At 39.0% G+C, this 20,150-nt stretch overlaps 2 protein-coding genes across 2 annotated transcripts; both read right to left on the bottom strand.

Moving 5' to 3' along the window:
• Positions 1-87: 87 nt before the first annotated feature.
• Positions 88-3,439, bottom strand: LOC144634443 (uncharacterized). The gene is made up of 2 exons (XM_078493394.1): positions 3,000-3,439; positions 88-2,284 (listed from the first exon to the last, which is right to left on the bottom strand). Exons 1-2 carry the CDS (start codon positions 3,070-3,072, stop codon positions 984-986), a joined length of 1,374 nt encoding a protein of 457 aa, XP_078349520.1. The 5' UTR covers positions 3,073-3,439; the 3' UTR covers positions 88-983.
• A 901-nt stretch (positions 3,440-4,340) lies between these two features.
• Positions 4,341-17,678, bottom strand: LOC144634440 (protein transport protein Sec23A-like). Its single transcript, XM_078493391.1, has 22 exons — positions 17,495-17,678; positions 17,302-17,420; positions 17,138-17,195; positions 16,326-16,412; positions 15,814-15,894; positions 15,378-15,449; positions 14,948-15,034; positions 14,662-14,759; positions 13,469-13,613; positions 12,891-12,950; positions 11,636-11,734; positions 11,385-11,500; positions 10,766-10,889; positions 9,915-9,995; positions 9,434-9,523; positions 8,947-9,143; positions 8,295-8,433; positions 7,261-7,334; positions 6,849-6,936; positions 6,590-6,676; positions 5,470-5,625; positions 4,341-4,885 (listed from the first exon to the last, which is right to left on the bottom strand). The coding sequence occupies exons 1-22, from the start codon at positions 17,594-17,596 to the stop codon at positions 4,727-4,729; spliced, it is 2,319 nt and encodes a 772-aa protein (XP_078349517.1). The 5' UTR covers positions 17,597-17,678; the 3' UTR covers positions 4,341-4,726.
• Between the last annotated feature and the right edge of the window lie 2,472 nt (positions 17,679-20,150).

Raw genomic sequence — 20,150 nt, 5'->3', positions numbered from 1 at the left:
TTAAAAGACGAAAGTGAAAGATGTCGAAGCAACGTAACTTCATGGAACATATATAGATACTCCATTTTTATCCCCCAGTTTCAAGCTGTAAATATTATTAACTGGTTTTACTGATCGCCTATTCTTTTGCAAATTTAGTGTTACATCATGAAATGACATAAGCATTACAAAAGCATTAGACCACTCGCAGCTTTAGCAGATGCGCCTAAAACAACAACAGACTTATTTTATTTTGTATACCATTCGTTCTCTGTGGGACGTACTTAAGTCGTACTTGTAAAACGTTTCGTTTGTCTTATACTTGTGCTTATGAGACTGCCGTCTTACAGGCTTTTCTTCTTTGTGCTTAGCTTGTGTTGATACTTGTGTGGTAACTGAAAACCAACAGAAGATCCGTACTGAGAACCTAGTAAACAGACAGACAGACAGACAGACAGACAGACAGACAGACAGACAGGCAGGCAGGCAGGCAGGCAGGCAGATAGACAGACAGACAGACAGACAGACAGACAGACAGACAGGTAGGCAGATAGACAGACAGATATACAGGTAGGCAGACAGACGGAGATAGGCAGACAGGCAGGCAGAAAGACAGGCAGACGGACTGACAGCAGACAGGCGGACAGACATACAGAGTTAGTAAGTCAGACAGGTAGAGAAACAGACAGAGAACCAACAAAGTAATTAATCAGGCAACCTCTGTTGCTATAGAAAATCACCTTTCGACTACAAATTATTTTACCTACACGAGATACAATTGAGGAAACTCTGGCTTGGTAAAATATATTTATTTGTCGGCAAGGAGACAAAAAATAAGAAAAAACAGTAACGGCAGTGATTTCAATGCCGAACAAAACAAAATGAATTTTTTTAAGTTCGTGTGAACTCGTGAAATGGCCTTTTGCCAATCTTGTTCAAAAGCAACCTAAGGGGTTTAAGGAAAGTGCATTCGCCCTCCTCTCACTCCTCCCCACCCATCGTTATCACTCTGCTTCTATCTGTAATTCACCAGCTGTTGCCATCGGATTAACTACGTTCTCCTTCTTGACAACCGTTACTTCGCTGTCTGGTGAATGGAATCGTACAACATAACCAGGAGTCTTTGAAAACACTCCATGTAAACCGTCAACATTGATACTGTATCCTCGATCGCTTGACTGTGGCAGCAAACTGGTGCTGCGGGGTGGATCCACATAGGCCGCAGGGCGATAGATTGCAGCGGTGGGGGCTAAAAGCAACGGGGTCCTGCGAGGAACTTCTGGAATGCTACCCATAACACCCAAAGGTTGTGGAATATAGAATTGTGGAAGCACGGCGGCATTTTGAGCAAACGTATTTCTATAACCCAGCCGCAATCGCTGAAGCATGTCTTGTTTCATTTGAGCGGTAAACGCCCTTAGGTTATTCAGTGCTTCAAGATGTCGTTCTCGATCTAACATGGCGGCAGTTTGATCCCTGTTTGCTCCGTAAATGCTCATCATTTCTTGACTCATTTGGTCCGATATTTCGTAAGGTGAAATCTTATGATTCTTGCCCTCTCCAAGCTTCTTCAACGATTCTGACGAATGCAGAGGCTGTTCTTCATCTTGTATAGGTTTTGACTCATCATCTTCTTCATCTTCCCCATTCTTATCTTCGTCTTCATCATCGTTATCTTTGTTGTCGTTTTCTTCCGGTGCCAGCGCTGTTTCCTGCTTGTCTTGATGCGCGAGTTTGCTTTCTGTGTCTTCGGCAGGTTTTTCATCGTCGTCTGCAACACGATCTTCTCCGCGCGCATGACCTGGGGCAGAGTCACCCTCGTTTTCATTCTCATCAGAGTCCTCTGTGATTGGTTCGCCCGAATCCGAGTCCGAATCGGTCTCATTTTTTAGGTTCTCCAAAACCACATTGTTTTTAATTTTATCTCTTATGGAAGCATTTTCTTCATTGAATACTTCGTCGGAATCTTCACCAGAATCTCTTGTCCTGCCAGACACAAGCTTAATCAAGGATGCCTTTGGAACACGTTCATTTCTAAAGGTTCGCGTTACAAAGGGACTTGGCCTTGAAAACTGCAATGTGTTGTTTCTTGTGAAGCTGTGTTTTCTAATTGGTTTCTTTAGCCTGTTTCTCAATTTGTAAGTCTTGCTTAGCAATGCGTAGCTTTTCTTGGAAGTCTTTCTGTTGATAAGTCTGTCTTTAAGCTTATGTCTGACTAAATGTTCTTTTATTTCACTCAGCAATTTTTCCTCGCTTATTTTCTTTAAACCTCTATGCTTTGCTAGTTTTCCTACAGGATGATGCCCTGAAAAAATAAAATCGTATGCATTGACTTAATTGACCCAATAACCGATATTTACCTCGGATGAATGCCTGTTCAACCTCTCACAGAGTTATCAGGTCACCATTATCACGCATGCATGAATGTAATGACCATGAAAATCTTGAGAGATCGATTTGCCAAAATACTACAAAAGGTGTAAGATTACAAACTCAACTGTCCAATAAATTGGCTGGCTTTAAACGTTTTTTCTTTTACATTAATTAGGTACATTTCATAGCCTTCCCCTAAGTGCAATACGTGAACATCAAATGACCGGGTTTTTTCTAATTCTGGAAACCGTAATCAAAACGGCGGGAAACGGTGATTTTTACATTTGTTTTTGGTTGAACGTTGTATTTTTAGTGTGACATCGAGAAAAATGATTGGATCTACACAATCCAAGTGTTTAAGTCGAGAGAAAATGAAAAACTAAATACAAAATATACAAAATGTCGAAAACTAGGTATCCCGGCTGAATTTGCCATGTGTACATTGAAGTACTATCAAAGAAAAATGGCTAGAACTAAGAGGATTAAAAATCTTCATTTACACTCGAGTTTCAGATGTTTGGTGCTTTTCTTTTGCTTTTATATATCTCTGGAACAGTCATTTTTCTGTCAAACAGGCCTCTGAAGGTCTTAAGTAACCTTAAGTAAAGTAATCGCAATTTAATGTTGTTGTGATTAGTAAAGGGTACCTTTCTTCGCTCCCAGCCCTTCAGACGCGAAGATAGAAAGCCAAACAGCCGCAAAAGCAAGACACAGTCGCATGGAGAATTTTGTGTTGTCGATGACACTTGTTGGATGTCAACTTAGACGACAGCGAGGTAGAATTAACATCGCGCTAACGATAGTATATGCAAGTGTGACTGTACGGTTCTTCACGGGCGACAAATAACACTTGAATTAGGAAGATCTGTTGACGGTCACCAGTTGTCATGAAATGCTACCTGCCGTGAATCAATTGCTCAGGGCAGAATTTTGAACAAGCGTAAAATTGATTCTTCTGGCTGGCATGTAGAGCCTATTTAGATTTAACAGAACATTAATTTGTCAACACGAGTTTGCTACAAGTCCATGATTTTGTTTGGCTTTCCCGTCTTTTTTAGTTTACCATAGCAACCTTCATATCAAACTTATTTCTAGTCTGCGATTGTCTGCGATCAGGTCTGGAGTATCAGGCGCGAGCCGCGAACCGAAGCGTGAAGACTGGGGCTAGGCGCGGGAAAAGAAAATGATTTTTAATTTCATCAAATTTGTAAAACTAGGTGCCATTCTTGTTCACAGAGCCTGCGATATGGCCAAAAGGACCTCAATCACTAGTAACACGGAACAAACACGCCACTTTCAGACATCAATACGCACGACGTTAAAGGGACTATGTCACTGGGATTTTGGGATTTCGCAGTTTTCTGGTCTAAACTGTTCTGATATGTGGTAGGCAACTTTACTCCATGAAAAACATTGTCTTTTTACATTTAACGGAAGATAGAACCTTTATACAATATAGATTTTTTTGAAGGCGCGCGGAAACAACTTGAAAACGTTGGCTAACGTTTTCAAATAGACCTTTTAGCTTCGTTTGTCTGTTGTCCCATTTCAGACCACGTGATGTTACCCTTTTGAGTAACTTCTTTCAACTTCAGACAAATTCACGTGGAAATGAACAAATAATTTTCAGATGAACAAAAGAACAACTCTCTGGAGAGTATCACACGATCTAAAATGGGCAATTTACATACGTAGCTAAAAAAGGTCTACTGCAATTTATTTCCATCCGAGCCATCCGCAGTCAAACGCGCTTTAAAACAGTTTTAGTGCTTTAAAATGGACCATTATTTTTAGGGTTCCTATGACACAAATATAAATTTAGGCTGTTAAAAAATCTGTTAAAAGTCCGTTACATAGTCCCTTCAAATCAAGAAAATATTATCCTTTCTATGTTTCTTGCACGAAATGCAGAGCTTATCAAACAAAACCCCAAAAACACAATGACCAAATTGTCAAGAGCGATTCAAGATAAGAACAAGAACACAACATCGAATTTGTATAGTTTATTGAATCTATGCGGCCGGCATGTAAAACGAAAGGACAACAACAGAGGTTTTTTTTGTCTCTTTACCTTTCACTACAACAGAAACATTATAATTTTGGAGATTTACGTTAATTGAAACCAATGCTTAATAAATTGTCTGTTTTTATTCAAAGGTGGAAAATTTTCTTACACCGTCTGTGTACATCTACACTCTACCAACAAGGAATGGTTAGAGGGCAGATGTACACAGACAACATGAAACGGGAGTAACACTATGTTTTTTCAATGAATCGCCCCAGGGAATGATCCAAGAGAACTTCTCAGGGAACCTTCTGTTCTCCACGGGGAACTTCCCAGGGAGTGATCCCAGAGGGAATTCCCAAGGAATTCTTAGGAAGTGTTGGACACGGCTAGTTTCTTGAGATGCTCCATGAACACTTGTAAACTGACGTCATCAGTCAGGACAGGCGCGCCAGCAGCATCTTGACCCCAGGCGAACATGTTGTTATGGGTCTGGGACGGGTTCACTTTGGACAACAGGAAACGTGCCTGGACAAATGGATCAAAAACATTAATAACGTGAAGAGATTTCCCAGGGGCTCAAACAGTAAGAAAGTTTTTTGTAGCACTACCAACCATTCCAAGTGCAAAGACGCCTGACATTCGTTCGATTCGGAAATTTTTTATAGTGTTGACGAAGTTTGGTAAGGGAACGAATGACGCAGAAATTTACTGGGAAAGTTTCTGGAAATCCGAAAGCTGTTGCATTTTCGAAATGCGAACCATTCAACCGAAAATTCCAGAAAAGTCAAATGGAGCGGAAAGTTCGAAAATCTGAGTATACCTCTCCTTTGTTTTTCGGAAATTTTGAAAAAAAATACAATTCCCATGCTCTCAACCAGAAAATGCTGTTCCATTTGCATACTGAAAATTTCCAAAACATTCAAACCCGATTTTTTAGTCGAATGGAAAGCGCCTCTTATCGACAGAAATCAGTGTTATCAGATTAGTTGTCATTTGACGCGAAACACCCCAACTAAATATATATCCAAACCATCTCTAGCCATGGAACCAACTCTGAGCAAACAAATCTCAGCAATTTTATGAGACGTAACAAATGTAACACACAGTACCTGAGAGCCATTATGTTCAGTCTCTATGTATCGCGGCATGGGAAATCGGACCTGTAGGATCTCGCCAGCATCATCAACAGGGCCTTGGAGAAGTTGACGGAAGCTTTCATACTGCGGATCGTTATGGTAACCGGCTTTTTTCCACTGTGCAATTGTCTGAGACGAAAACGAATAGAATTAAATTATCACAATTATCTTGTATCACCTTCCTCGTGTAAACCAGCCGATTTGCCCACGCGATAGTCAGAAATGTGTAGTCAACTAAAGAACGAAATGCATGTACGGCTATCTACGTTTTATTGTTATTCTTGCTTTAATTTGAGCACTTTTTTCAATTGACTATCGAAAATTAGAACCCACTTGAGCTAATCACAAACGACGCAAACACTCCATTGAACCAATAAGACTCGAAGCAAATACACGTAGCCGGCACGAAGCGCGGGAAAACTTGCGTGAGCGAGTCCCGATTGGTTTTGGTTTTATTTCTCATTGGCTAAGAAAGTCAAATAGTCATGCAGACGATGAGAACATGCGTTTAAGGCAAATTAAGATTGAGCAGTTTTCACTTGAGTGTGAAAAATAACCTGCATTTGCTTTGGTTTTGCATTTATGATTACTAAGCTTGTCGATTTAAGGCCCCGTCCACACTGACCTTTTTTTCCCGGTTAGGCCAACCGTCCACACTGAATCGGCGTTTTCGGTCACCGAAAACGGAGCTTTTCAAAAACGCTCACCAAAGAAGCGTATCGTTTTCAAATTTACCAGGGTTAATGTGGACGGAAAACATTTTATACGGCGTTTTTAAATTTCTCCGTTTTCAAATTTATCCGGGTCAGTGTGGACGGGGCCTAAAAGTCTTGCGCCACATTCTTATCTAATGAGAAATAAAACCAAAAGATTGGAAAACTGGGTTCAGCCACCTTAACATCTATTTCTAACATCAATGAATAGAAACCTATAAACACATGTCTAGGTAATCCTCGGCCTAAAACTGAACTCAGGCATATATATAAACTTTAAATTATTGACTCTTGTCTTGGGACCAAGTTCTCTTAGTTCCCTCTTTACAGAAAGGAAAATGGTGCTATTTGCATACATATCAGGAATATCAGAAACGCACCTCTCCGTGGAAAATAAGGATCTGAAAGAACGTGTCCAGGAGGAGAATTCTGTCGGGCAAAATACTGCTTGAATCTAATAACACGGGCTGGAAAACAAACGAAACATGAATATCATCAGTAACATTACATCTTGTTAACGCAATGAAATTTACAAATACATAATCTGCTTGTACTAAAAGAGTACAAACAAAACTGCATTGTTCCAAAACAAGTTCTGTTTAGGTCATAAACTCAGCGTAATTTACTAACTCAACTAACCTCGGGTGGTCCTTGGAAGGAATACGAGTACAGAATAGGTTGAATCATAATCAACGAGTTAGTGACATCCTCACGGTTCAAAATGTGTCTGTAAAAGAAGATAATACAGATGAGTTATTGTTGTCGTCTGTTGCCTCTTTCCAACACCTTACAGCCTTAAACACCACCACCCCACGACTGTCATTTTAAGAAAGAGGATTTTACGCGTACGCGTAATATGGAAACAGTTCCAAGTGCTCTTTTAGCTCTTGAAGCAATTGTCCAAAGGTACGTCTTCTATGCAGAGTGCAAGCGCCATACCAAAAGTAGGCGGGTCATTTCTAACGAGAGGTTTCGTTGCATAACTGGCATACATCAGTCTGGTTGAAAACATTTTCTTATGCAAGAAATATCGGTATCAAAGGTCTCTCACCTGTAGTATGCTGTCTCGTCAGGACTGTTGTTGAACACTTGAAGGAACTGTGATCGTCTCAAATGAAACATAAACTGCAAGGTAAAGAGTTACAACAATTAACTAGAGCAGCGAAAAATAGAAAAAACAGACGATCTCGGGCGGACTTGGTCGCTTGTGCACCCAAGCACAAAAGGGGACACAAAACAATGTCATAAAGGAGATGGTGTGCCCTAGTAGTGGTTAGGGAACTGTACTTGTAACCCGGGGTGCCAGGTTCAAATCCTCCTCGATGTCACTGGATGGATTTAAATTCGTTGGTCCCGAACTCAACTCCTCCACGCTTTGTAAATCGCCAACTGGACTATCTCCGATCAGTTTGGATTTTTAACAAGTTTATTTTTATTTACAATACTTGTTTGTTTGTCTACAGTGTCTTCACTTTGCACAGCAGTGCTACAAACTCTGACACTTAAATAAAGCAATTTTTTACTGTAAGAGAAGATAGAACAGGTCTAACTCAAAATCAAAATGTTTCCTGAAACGATAATTTTACAGTGCTTACATGATTGTATGAGATAATAATACTATCTTGCTATTTGTGTGCGCTTTCAAGTAATGTTTATTAAGTGTTTTACTGTACTATTAGGAAAAGGGGAACAAAACATGCTTACTTTCTTTACCTTAAGATCGAAAGAGGGATTGCTTCTACCATGTTGACCAAAAAGTAACTTTTTGATCAACCAATAAAACTAAACGCACATGTGGACAACGACTTTTGACAAAATTTTGTACACATACAAATGATACAATAACACCAACATAATTATAATTTGAAATTATGAATATATGAAATCATAATTATTTTTGAACTACGTATGAAGAATAAATGAAGAGAAGATCCTCACAGTTATGAACACAACTTAAGCAGTTGCGAAAACAAAGCCTGAAAAAAGCCTGATTTTTTCAGGCTTTCTTTTCGCAACTGCTTAAGTTGCGTTCATAACTGCGAGGATCTTCTCTTCATTTATAATTAAAATTTGTTCACAATGTACCTGTGGGTAAAGAGTGAAGTTATCTGCCAGACGGAAGGAGCCAGGGTCATCTTTGTGATATTCACCAAACTTCTGACACAGTCGTATGAGCATGCGATCTAACCACCGTAACACATCGGGGCCGTCATCCCCTTCACCTCTACAATGACACAGAAAGATGATTTCAGGACAAAAAAACAATCCAATATCATAAATTTGTATCAGAGGAAAACAATTTTAAGTTGCTACTAGAGATAAACACATGAAAGAATATTATAAATTAAGTTTTCCAAAACAAAAAATTTACTGGTATATGTACACGTATTTTGCAGCCTTGCAGTATAATAATTTTTAACACAACCCAATGACTCAAACAATTTATCAATGGTTTTGTTTGACAGTTTTTACCCTCAATGCTGGCCGTAATGCAGCACATACTCGGACGAGAAATACCACTGATTGCTAGTAATAAGGAGTTTTCCAATAGTACTTCGCTAGGTGATGCTCATAATAATTGATAGTGATCCCGACACTTGTGAGTTTAAGTCGTGGAGTTCTTGTCCTGGATCCTGTACACAACCCCTTATGCAGTCACAGCATACAGCTCACAGTTTGCTGAATGCTCCGCTTCTTCATTCTTTGTATTAAAAAGAACTACTGAATATCACTATACCTGAATACAGCTACTCTGCTCATCATGACTGCTGCAGCCTCTTGGTCGAAACCAGCAGCAATGTGTTGAATACTTGTTGAGTCTACCCAGTTCCGTGCGCATGTTGTGACGCGTACTCTCCGCTGACCACTGGAATGTTGGTACTGTGTGATGAACTGTATACAACCTCGTCCACCTTGGGGGACTGGGGCTGTGTGCTGAAATTAAATTGAAGGATAAGGTTTGTACACGCCATTTGTCAAGTTTGCTGCCAAAAATCAAATTCCAAAACGTACAATAATATTATTGCGCATTAACTCCTGAAGTGTATCCACCTTAACTTCTCGGCAAAAAAGTGAGAAAAGTGATACCCAAAGGGTCAAAATATCTTCTCAGTCAGGTACATGTACTTTATTTTCAATCTGAGCTTTATCTGCCATGTCTGCTACCTGTAAGTCAATGCTTTTTATAGCAAACTGTCATACCCAGCCAACTTCAATAGCCCTACCTGATTAACTATTTCAAAGAAAACTCCCAGTGTTGTCTGAGGCTCTAAACCACAGAGCTTCCATGCACAAGTTCCTCCAACACCAATTTCCTGAAAAAAAAGAACTCAGTGTAAACAAATTGCTTGGCATGAGAATCATACTCAGCAAACAGTTGGAACTCAAGTTTAAGTAGTGTGTGAGTCAGTAAGTTAGCAAGCGAGCAAACCAGTGAAAAAGCGACAAAAATTATTTTTCTGTACACACTACATGTTGCTGTAGTGTTGTGTAACCAACATACACTGTACTTATCCTTTGCCCTGTACGATCGGGACCAAGCATAAATGCCCGCTTAATATGTTTGGTGTATGCCTATGAGAGGTTGGGGAAAACTGGAATAGCTAGGAAAGTTGTTTGGTGTATGGAGTGCTGTTAGTGGAGGTTCAACTGTATGAACTGCATCTGGCTATGTTTACTCTTGGAAAAAATAATGCAATTTCTTACTGTTTCAGAAACATTTGGTCCTTTTCTGTCCATTGATATACAGGGTCCTATAGCACCTGATACTCTTAATTCTCTTGATGTCTACACCAAAAACAAACAACATCATCACTGATAATACTTTAAATCGCCTAACTGAAGTAGGTGTAAGAGCAGCGGAGGAAGGAGAATTGCAGGCAGGCTACAGTTCAGGGCCCAGTCGTTCAAAGGGTGGATAGCGCTATCCACTGGATAAATCACTATCCAGCATATAAGTGTTGACGAAACAAACAATGCTATCCACTGGATAGTGATTTATCCGGTGGACTGCGCTATCCACCCTATGAACAACCAGGGCCAGATGTTTGATCTGTACAGGCTTTTAGCCAGGATTTAAAAAGTGGGAGTCCAAAACTTTTATAAGGCCTGGCTTTGTCCCCATAGGAGGGCCTGAGGAGTGTGCAAGGTGTTTTTCTGCAGTTATGAGTGCAAAGGTATCTAAAGATTTCCAAATTTGCTAAAAAAACTCTGAAACCAGTTATTCATATTAATTTTCTCTGAAAAGTGGCCGTCCACAGGACTCCTGGACTCCCACCTGGCTAAAAGCCTGGATCTGTACCATCAGGCAGGAGCTTATCCTGGTTACAGTAGCATGAAGCAACTAGGAGTATTTCTACTTCCCCCTGAATGGGAGGGCTTGATCAAGTAGGGATTACAAAAAGAAGTTAAAACCTCAGTAGACAAAAGATTTCTACCCAAAGCTATGCAAGCTGAGCAGAGTGATGAAAAAAGGCAGTCTTTTCAAATCAATGCACAGAGGAAGTTGGTAAGCTATTGAAACTCTCAGCTGTAGATCTATGTACATGTTAACTAACCTTCACTTCAAGTGTTGCACCAAAAGCCATTTTAAACTCTCCACGCATGTCTTTGGCAAACACTCTTTGGAACGTCTGTTTGAAAAGCGCTGTGTTGAATGAGTCACCCATCACCATGTATCCTCTAAAGAAAGAAAAATTACACACTTTTAGTGAAGGGTAGAGAGGCAAGGTCCATATTTTTCACATACATAAACCAATAATTAGAGACCATTACTAGGTTTCTGTAGAGCTTTATAATCAGAGTGGAATCTTAAGGTGGGGGGGGGGGGGGGCGGGAGGGTGAATGTCAAGCATGCCTCCTATAGAGAAACAAATAATTATGTGCAAATAGACATGCAGGCTACCCTCCACAAATGTGAAAAGGATTGGAAGGAGAAGCTATTATCAATACACAATATGCTCTGTCTTAAATTTACTGGTATCTCTCTTAAAATTTTCAAACCAGTTTGATTTTCATTTCCTTAGGTTTCAGATTCTGATAATAAAGAATACTGCAATGAGGAAAAATTAAAATCAAACTGGTTTGATTTATAAATTAATTTAAACCACAACACATACCGGTATGTGTTGTGGTTTTAATTTCAAAAACCAGTTTGATTTTAATACATGTACATACCCTGTGACATTAGGGAAACTCTTTATCTCATGCAGTCCTGTCTGATCCAGCTGACACGCAAATATATCCACCACATGACCATTCTCTGCTGCACGCCGTGACAGTCCCTCGTAATGCTGCAAGTCAGATAAAAAACTGAATTACCAAAATGCTGCATGTTTTAGTAACTCTTTAGAGCAGGATTAAAGGAAAATAGTGGAGAAACAATTTTACTAGACAAAGATTTCAACCATGATATTATTTCAGAATACCTTGATGGCTTTTCTGACATATCTTGCATTGTCTTTCTCAAGGTCATGATGAGATCGCATTGGATTCTTCAATTCCTCATCGACTACCATCCCTGGGCCCTGATGATGTCAAATGCAAATCAATCAATTAATTACACAGCATTACTTAAATGTGTTGGCGAGCTGCACTGGCCTGTATAATACATACAAGTATGTTGAAGGTCAAATTGGTTTTCAGGTTAAATCTGTTCGCATCTCAACCTAAAACCCAATTCAACCTACATGTACACGTAGTACACTGTATTCAGACTGTAAACTGTGTCATTTTTGATGAATTGCATTCTTGGACAATCTGCTTAACCTTTACAGTGCTTTTTGACTTAAAAGTATTAAAATGTTACATAAATTGGGTATCTGCATGATAATGATGCTATGTTGTAATCCATCTCGGAGGCGTACCAACACAAATAATTAGGTATTCTTCAGAGTTAGGCTGTGTTCACACCTGGTGCCTGGGCACAGTGCCCAAGTACGATTCTCGCTTGGCACTAATGTGAACATATATTTTTTCAAGTGCCCATGCCATAATTCCCGAGAACAAGGTCGAGGCACTTAGAATACATGCAATCATCATTGTTCCTTTTCACCCCCTTGGGAGCATAGGGCGTCCACCAGTTTCCTCCAGCGCACACGGTTCTTTGCTAATGCTTTGGCCCTTCCCCAGGAGTAGCCTACTCCTTCCAACTCCTGCAGCACGGATCGCTTTCAATTGTTCCTTGGTCGTCCAACTTTCCTCTTTCCCTGTGGGTGGTAGTGCAAGGCTTGTCTTGCCACATTGTTACTTTCCCTTCTGAGAGTGTGGCCAATCTAGCACCATTTCCTTCGCTTAATTGATGTTACAATGGATTCCATGTTGGTCCTTCTTAGCAGTTCTTCATTGCTAATTACGTTCGGCCACCGGACTCCCAAGATGTACAGTATCTGAGACATTTGTTGACAAAAACTTGCAGAATACATGCAACGGTACTTGGGTAATTTGGTTTTCTGTGTTTGAACATGATGCTATTTTTTGCAGGTGCTCAGGTACCAGTGCTCGGCACTAAGTGTGCGCAGCCTTACTTCCTGGTATGGAAATCTGAACAAGTGTAAGGTGATTGAGCAACCAGGCTTGAAAACTGTTGTTTTATTCAACTAAATTGAGTATGTGTTAGTGTACATCAGTATACACCTCCATGTTAACATACAGCAATTTGATATAACAGTGTTGTTAAGTTACCTGTGTTCCAGGTCCTCCCATAAACAGCATGATCCTTCCACCAGTGTTGGGATATGTGCACTGAGGAGAAATCACGAACATTATAAGCACTATACCGTACATTGCATAAGTACAAGCGGGTTTCCATTATAGTTTTGAGCGCTGAGGTGAGAATGTGTAGTTCCATTAAATATCCATACCTCCCCCACAGAAGGGATTTATTAAAAGAACCCCCCACCCCTCTGGAAATTCCAGTTAAATTTCATACATTTCTTAAAAATTTTGGTCTTTGAGACCCGCCACCACCCCAGGAAATTTCCAAACCCTTCTGCAGGGGAGTATGGATATTTTTTGGAACTACACAATTGAAATTACCACCCTGTCTGTGATTTTTGACAAGAATATCAAGTGATCGTTCTGAACAAGCTGATGAGACAACTTTAAGGTGCCAGTGCATAATTATCTGATGGGAAATAAGAATCAGGAGCTTTTTTGCCAAACAAATCTAGCATTTGTACAATGTACCTTCCTGATTGGACTACTATACATTGTATAATGGCAACTGCATGTGTTTATATACAAGATAAACTCGACCGTACCTCTAACAGTCCAACAGCAATTGACAGAGCTGCACCAGTTGATCTGAAGGGTCTTTTTCCAGTGGGTACAGGCCAGGGGTCTCGCTGAAGCTCTCCCAGTAAATCAGTAAGGCTCATGTCACATTTGTGGACTGGCTGAAGAAATCTGAACAGATACAAAACCAGATCATGTTTTAGAGCATTCTACAGTGTACACACTGTAGTTGATACTTGGTTTTTCCTATCTCTACATATGATGCATACATTGTTGGCTTGACTTTATTCGCCCATAATTAAATGTACAACTATTACATTCAGAAGTTGCTTTGACATTGCTGATTCTAGCAGTAAACATGTACATTTGATCAGGATTTGTGCTTCATAAGAACCCGAGAATAACTGACTAAGCTCACCACCACCACCCCCCACCCCCCCCCCCCCCCTGTAGCTCATTGGTTAGAGCATCTGACTGTGAAAGCTCATGGGTTTGATTTCTGTCAGGGACTCATGACAGATGATTTCTTTAACACACACTCCTGACCACAGAAAATTACACCTAACCATTACTAATAATAATTTTATTTCCTTCCTTAATCAAATGAGTGTTACAATGATTTTTGTGGCAGCAAACACCAAAGAGACAAAAATTAATGTGGCTAACTGTGATTGCTGGCTGAGTTAAACGTGAAACAATGCTGGTCAGCAGTCTCTCCCACTGGTTTTGTGCGGGATGGCAGGGGGTTATGTGCAGCGGCCCTGTGTGGTTTACAGCTCAGGTTTGGATGTCATTTGTTGTTGCTACTCGGTAGTTCTTGCTGAGTTTACTATGCCTGGTAGTTGCCCCCATAGGGTTCTCATAGATACCCTAAACGTAAAGCTTGGTTTGATCAATCTGTGGCCCAACAATCTTTTCTAGATGCACCATTCCCCCAGCTCATCTATTGCCACTGTGCTATATATTTTCAATCCCTATAACGTTTATTTTATTTAACTTTCCTGAAGATTTGATACCATTAAAGCTCTGTGGTAACCTCAGATTGGACTTTAAACTCACCAGGAACCTCATTAACATTGCTACCTATGGGTAATACCAATTTAATTTTGGTTGTATTTACAAGGGAGGATACCATTTGATGCCTGGTCTTTCAAGTTTGCAAACTCACCACTAACATGTACATAAATCCTGGTTTTAAACAGTTGTAATAATTCTGTACCTGTTAAATGTCTCATGAGGTTGCTGTTGTGGTGGAACAGGTCCTCCTCTCATTTGAGGCTTTTGTCCTCGTCCACCTCCTCCCAAGCCAAGCATGTCCTGTAACAAAAACAATTACAAAAATTGTTTCTGTTTCCAAACTACCATTTTCATGACTGCATCTTGCAGCAAAAGAATGCAAATATCCCCTGTAGTACACTTTATCACCAGTGAATGAAACTGATTAAAGAAGAAGATATTTATTCACACTGGAAATCATGCTATATGTAATGTAACATTACACAAACCTGTATTTGTTTAGCATTGAGGTCCTTTGTTCCTCTGAAGACATAACTCTTGGAACAGCCTTCACATCCGAGCTCATGGACATGAACCTGACGAAATGACAGAAAGATGAAATATAAGACTATTATTTACTTTCTTTTCATAAAACAATGTCTTTTATGCAGCACATCCAATCACGTTAAAATGTGTTTTGTAACTTAGCTTAAGCTGATACATAATTTGTACAGGTGCATTTAGACCATTTGCTGTCACAAGTGATGTAACAAAAACATTTCAGTCTAACAAAAACAGGGACAAATACCAAAGCTTAACAAAGTTATGTGAGAAGTTAATCAATTATGCATTCATGGTTAAGAAAATACTATGTGTACATGTATATACACTGTACATTATTATTCCCCAGCATATGATGTCAACAGTGTTAATCCTTACCATTTTACCAAATGTGATGAGTCCAACTAAAGCATTGGGCGGCATAAGACTCAGCGACATTTGCAATGATTCCTGCACACACACAAAAAAAAACATGTACAGTACAATATATCTAATTAGTTATTATTATACTTGAAATGGAATTACTATAGGGACATGATCATGTAAATTTTGTTCGTTAGAAGTGCGGTAAACGACACCTTTGCCTTAACTTCTGAAAACGTGGGCAAGCGAGACACAATTGGTTTTGGTTTTAGTTCTGACTGGCTGAGAAAGCGGTGCAAGATTTTTAAACCAATCACTAAGCGTAGTGATGCAAAACCAATGTTATCATTTGTAGCAAAATGACCCACAGGTTAACCTATTTATTAGTATTTACCTAAAAAAGTACATATTAAACTAAGATACAAATTTGTATACATGTTGGTTATTAAACCTTAACAGCTTGAAAGTCTTCGTCGTCCATACATGTGTCCAACACTATAAGATAGATCAATGGTCCAGAGCCACCACCACGCTGAGAAACAAAAACACTGCACTGAATTGACAAGTCAAAAAAGCTAAAAAGGTATAGAAAAACTATACTGCAAAATGCAGCAAGGACAATTCAGAAAACAAACAGAAAAAGTCGCAGGTGGTTATATTAATAGGGGCTTTCCAAGTGGGTATATACAGAAGGACAGAAAGAGAAAAAAACAAACAAACACAAAACAAAACAAAACAAAAGACAAACAAACAAACAAAGCAAAACCAAACAGCTAGTGAAGTGAGCTGAGTGTGATCTGGGGAGTAAGGTCTTGGGGGGGAGAGGTCCTTTGATTGCTTGGCTTTCTGATTTGTTTCTGTTTCCCACATTTATGGAGACTTTGTAGGCTATTGTGGTAGTTGTCAGGTATAAATGGTAAATAATATTTGGATCTACAATACACAAAGGGGTAGTTAAGTTACCTGTAGAGTATACTCGATGGTGGAGAACTGAGGAATGAGCTCCGCAGGCTGATGTTGTTCTGATATTCCCGCATACTGAGGAGGAAACTGTTAAACACATGGTACTATCAGAACTATCTCCTCACTATCTATCTTGGATGCCCAGCCCATACAAGCTTTTATGATAGCAAAATAATACAAGTCGCCCAAAGACAAAAGTAGGTCGCCTGTGGCACCTGGGCTCTGCTAGAGCACAGCTCTGCATACATGTAGTTTATGCTTCCACAAACATGGAACACAATTGTCTCTTCACTGACTACATGGAAATAAAGTTGCACATCTCCCTTAAAAAATTTTGCTCATCTGTAAGACAAGTGCCATACTGCTCCCTCTATAATGTTGAGCAATGTATGTACATTTTGTTGGTCAAGCTTTTTCCCCTGGGCTTTTTCCATGGATTTTAAAGGGTGTAAATATAGACTATGCTATTTAATAGTAAAAAAAAGCAAGTGATGAATCACAAATGGGACTAAAACTTTGTTAATACATGTATATCACCTAATAAGTTACAGGAAGTCTTTCCTGATTCCTTTACTGACTAGCCATGGATCACTTGTAAGACCTCTGCTTATTTTTTAGGTGCACTTTTCTTTTTCGTCTTAGTGAATGGGTGGAATAAAATCTTCTCCTGTACATATTACATTGCATATTTTGATTTAAGCTTCTATTATACATTGTAAGTCTTATAAAAATTAAACTTATAAGTCTTGCAGTACAAGTACATGGTAGTTGTATCTGTCATATCGTGGCATACTTTTAGACTGTAAACATACCGCATTTCGCTGGAAGCAGAAATTGCAGTGCCATACTTTAGATCTATAGTCCACTTGACTGCAGAGAGAAGAAAGAAAATTAACCAAAGAAGTAGAAAAGCCGGCTTCTGAATGTCAAAACATGAGCTTACGTCAGATCACACAATCAATTCAACTAAACTCACCAAAAAGGATTTAACACTGCTCTACAAGTGTTCCTAGTACACAGAACAGGATCGTAACAAATTGGAGGCAGATCTGGCCGTTCTTTTAATGGTGTATACATACAACCCACGGGAACAACCTAAAGGAAATCGTGATTAGTTCGTGAAGCTTTCGTGAATACATTCTGATGAACTCGCAAGTTTCTCGACTCACCATTCGCGTAGCTTCCAGACGACTCGATGGCCAAACATTCCAGCTAAATCTAACACCATCACGGTCTTCATTTTGAGTTATAAAGTCTTGATAAGTCGTCATTTTTACGAGAAATTCTTCACTCGACGACAAAACAGTTCAGACATCAAATTGCCAACAACTATTGTGCCACGTCGCCCGCTTTCGCCGGAAACTGGGAACTAACTTCTGAGCCCGCGATGTCATGACACAGGGCAGCCAATCTCGTCCCAAAATCTCGTCCACAGCCCACCCAAGATAGCTGTGTGATAAGAATTAGGCTTTGGTAGATTGTGCTAGCATAATTTTAAGAATAATTTAGCAAAACGAGCATTATTTTAAGCTTTTATTTCAGTTTAGCACTGCTACCATAATCCAAGCTTTTTTGCGTTGAAAGCAAAAAAAAAAACTTATCTTAGTTCTAGAATAATTCAGTTTCTATTTCATTTCTGTATTGTTTTTGGAAAATATTGAGGTCTGTGCTAAGGCCCATGGTCAATTATGGTCCGGCAGACTCCAGGATACCCTGTGCATATCTGAGAGTTTTTTAATTTTTATTTATTTATTTATTTATTTTGTTTTTAATTTTTTAAAAAAAATTAATGCAAAGTTGTCTTTATACTGAACTGAGGGCTTTGCCTGGATAGCGTCTAAAACAAGAATATACAAGCAAGTAACTTTCTGACCGGATTCAGAACCCAGAAACGATTGATTTGGATATCATGTGTTACTCATTTGGCTTTTCGAGGTGCGCATATGCGTATTTGCGATGCTAAAGACTGTAAGACTCATTTTAGTTAAAATTGATAGAGTTAAGCTGCTGGCGATCTTTATTTTCCTTAAAATCTAAGTAGCTTAATTTCGGTGACAGAGAGCATAATTTTCAGAAAGTAGCATAATTTTGGAATAATTTCTAAAAAATATGAGCACTGCTTAAAGCATAATATGTTTTCTTTCGGGCACAATCTACCAAAGCCTAATAAGAATCGGTCTTCCGTTTAAAGATCATACTGACCTGCCAATGCAGATGAGAAAAAAGAAATGGACGATTTTAGTCAAGTACATAATTGGCACTATTCTGCAACCAGTATTAGAACGACATTGGAACAAGCTGATCTTAAGACCAAACAAACAAGCCTCCATCCCTAAATGGACAGTGCGAAATTATGCTAACGCGCACCTACCGAACCAAAATCATTTATATTCAATAACGTCGATTAGTTGATTCGCCTGCTAAAAATCGGGACGAGTGCTCTTTTGAAAATAACAGCAAACGACGGGTTTAGTCTGACGAACAGGAAGGTGATAACTGCACACTGTCGAACACTGAAACGAAAAGAAAGCAGACGCTGACCGAAATTCTCATTGATTATTTGCAGTGTTCCGGAAAAACACTAATCTTAGAGTTTTTACCTATTCGTGTTTAGTCAACTTATTTTAATTTGCCAAGTTTCGTTGAAAGCACTTGGTTTCATCAGTATGACAAAAAGAACTTTAAACCACAGGCCGCGCCAGCGTTTACTGCACAGGAGCTTATTCACAATCCCCGCCACGCAAAGACAAAATACCTTATGTTTCCACAGTAAAACATCCCCTTTCTTTCGCACCGTCCCCGTAGAAATAAAAATATTTTCTTTTAGAACTCTGAAACTGGTTCAACTCCAATAAAAATGCCAAAATTTTGACAATTTCAGAAGTTTTGTATCTACACGTTTTTTTTGACGATTTTTAGTTTGGAAAACGGCAAGCTTCTTTTGGGTTAAAATTGTTATTAAATATGTAAGGTAAAGAAAAGGTGTACGTATTAATGTTTGTCGTCTGTATGCTATTTCAAAAATAAGAAAACCATTCCCGTTGATCACGATGGAAAATTAATAAATATCGTTTAAATTCATTTCACACCAATACGATACTATTAAAAATGATTAGACTGATAGTTTAGAATTCTTTTAGGCTATTGAAATTAACAAAACTGCCCCTTTTTAAACCGGCGTTAAAACCGCATACGAACATTTATTTAAAACAGGGCAAGTTGTATTAATATTATTAGATTGTAGGCTTATTTGGTAGCAATTTGGCAAAGTCGTTTACAAGCAATTTGCGTGGTATCGTCTGTAAAGAAACCGCCAATTGACCTGTAATCTCAATATTTCTCTTGTTATCCAACTCAGTTTTTCTTAAAACACATAATCCTTTGTTTGAAAATATTTCCGATTTTTTTCTTCACAATTCAGCAAATATATAGTTTGTTATTATAATCAATTACCAAAGATTGAAAGCGTTCTGAAGAAATTGCACGCTTTATTTTATAACAAACACAATAGCTTTGTATCTATTGCATTTAGATAACTTTTAGCATAGAAACCAGCTGGCTTGTCTTGGATTATTAATCAAAACACGTAATGTAAAATGTAATGTAAAGCCGAAGATAGCTGTGTGATAAGAATCGGTTTTCCGTTCAAAGATCATACTGACCCGCCAATGCAGATGAGAAAAAAGAAATGGGCGATTTTAGTGAAGTACATAATTGGCACTTTTGCCCTACAACCAGTATTGGTACGACATTGAAACAAGCTGATCTTAAGACCAAAAAAATCAAGCCTCCAACCCTTAACCCTTTAATTCCCAAGTTTTTTTG

Source organism: Oculina patagonica, chromosome 13, assembly GCF_052425735.1.
Source record: "Oculina patagonica isolate OP01 chromosome 13, crgOcupat, whole genome shotgun sequence".
NCBI lineage: Eukaryota > Metazoa > Cnidaria > Anthozoa > Scleractinia > Oculinidae > Oculina > Oculina patagonica.
Note: the sequence above shows the minus strand (reverse complement) of the source record. Positions and strands in the feature narration are given on the sequence as shown.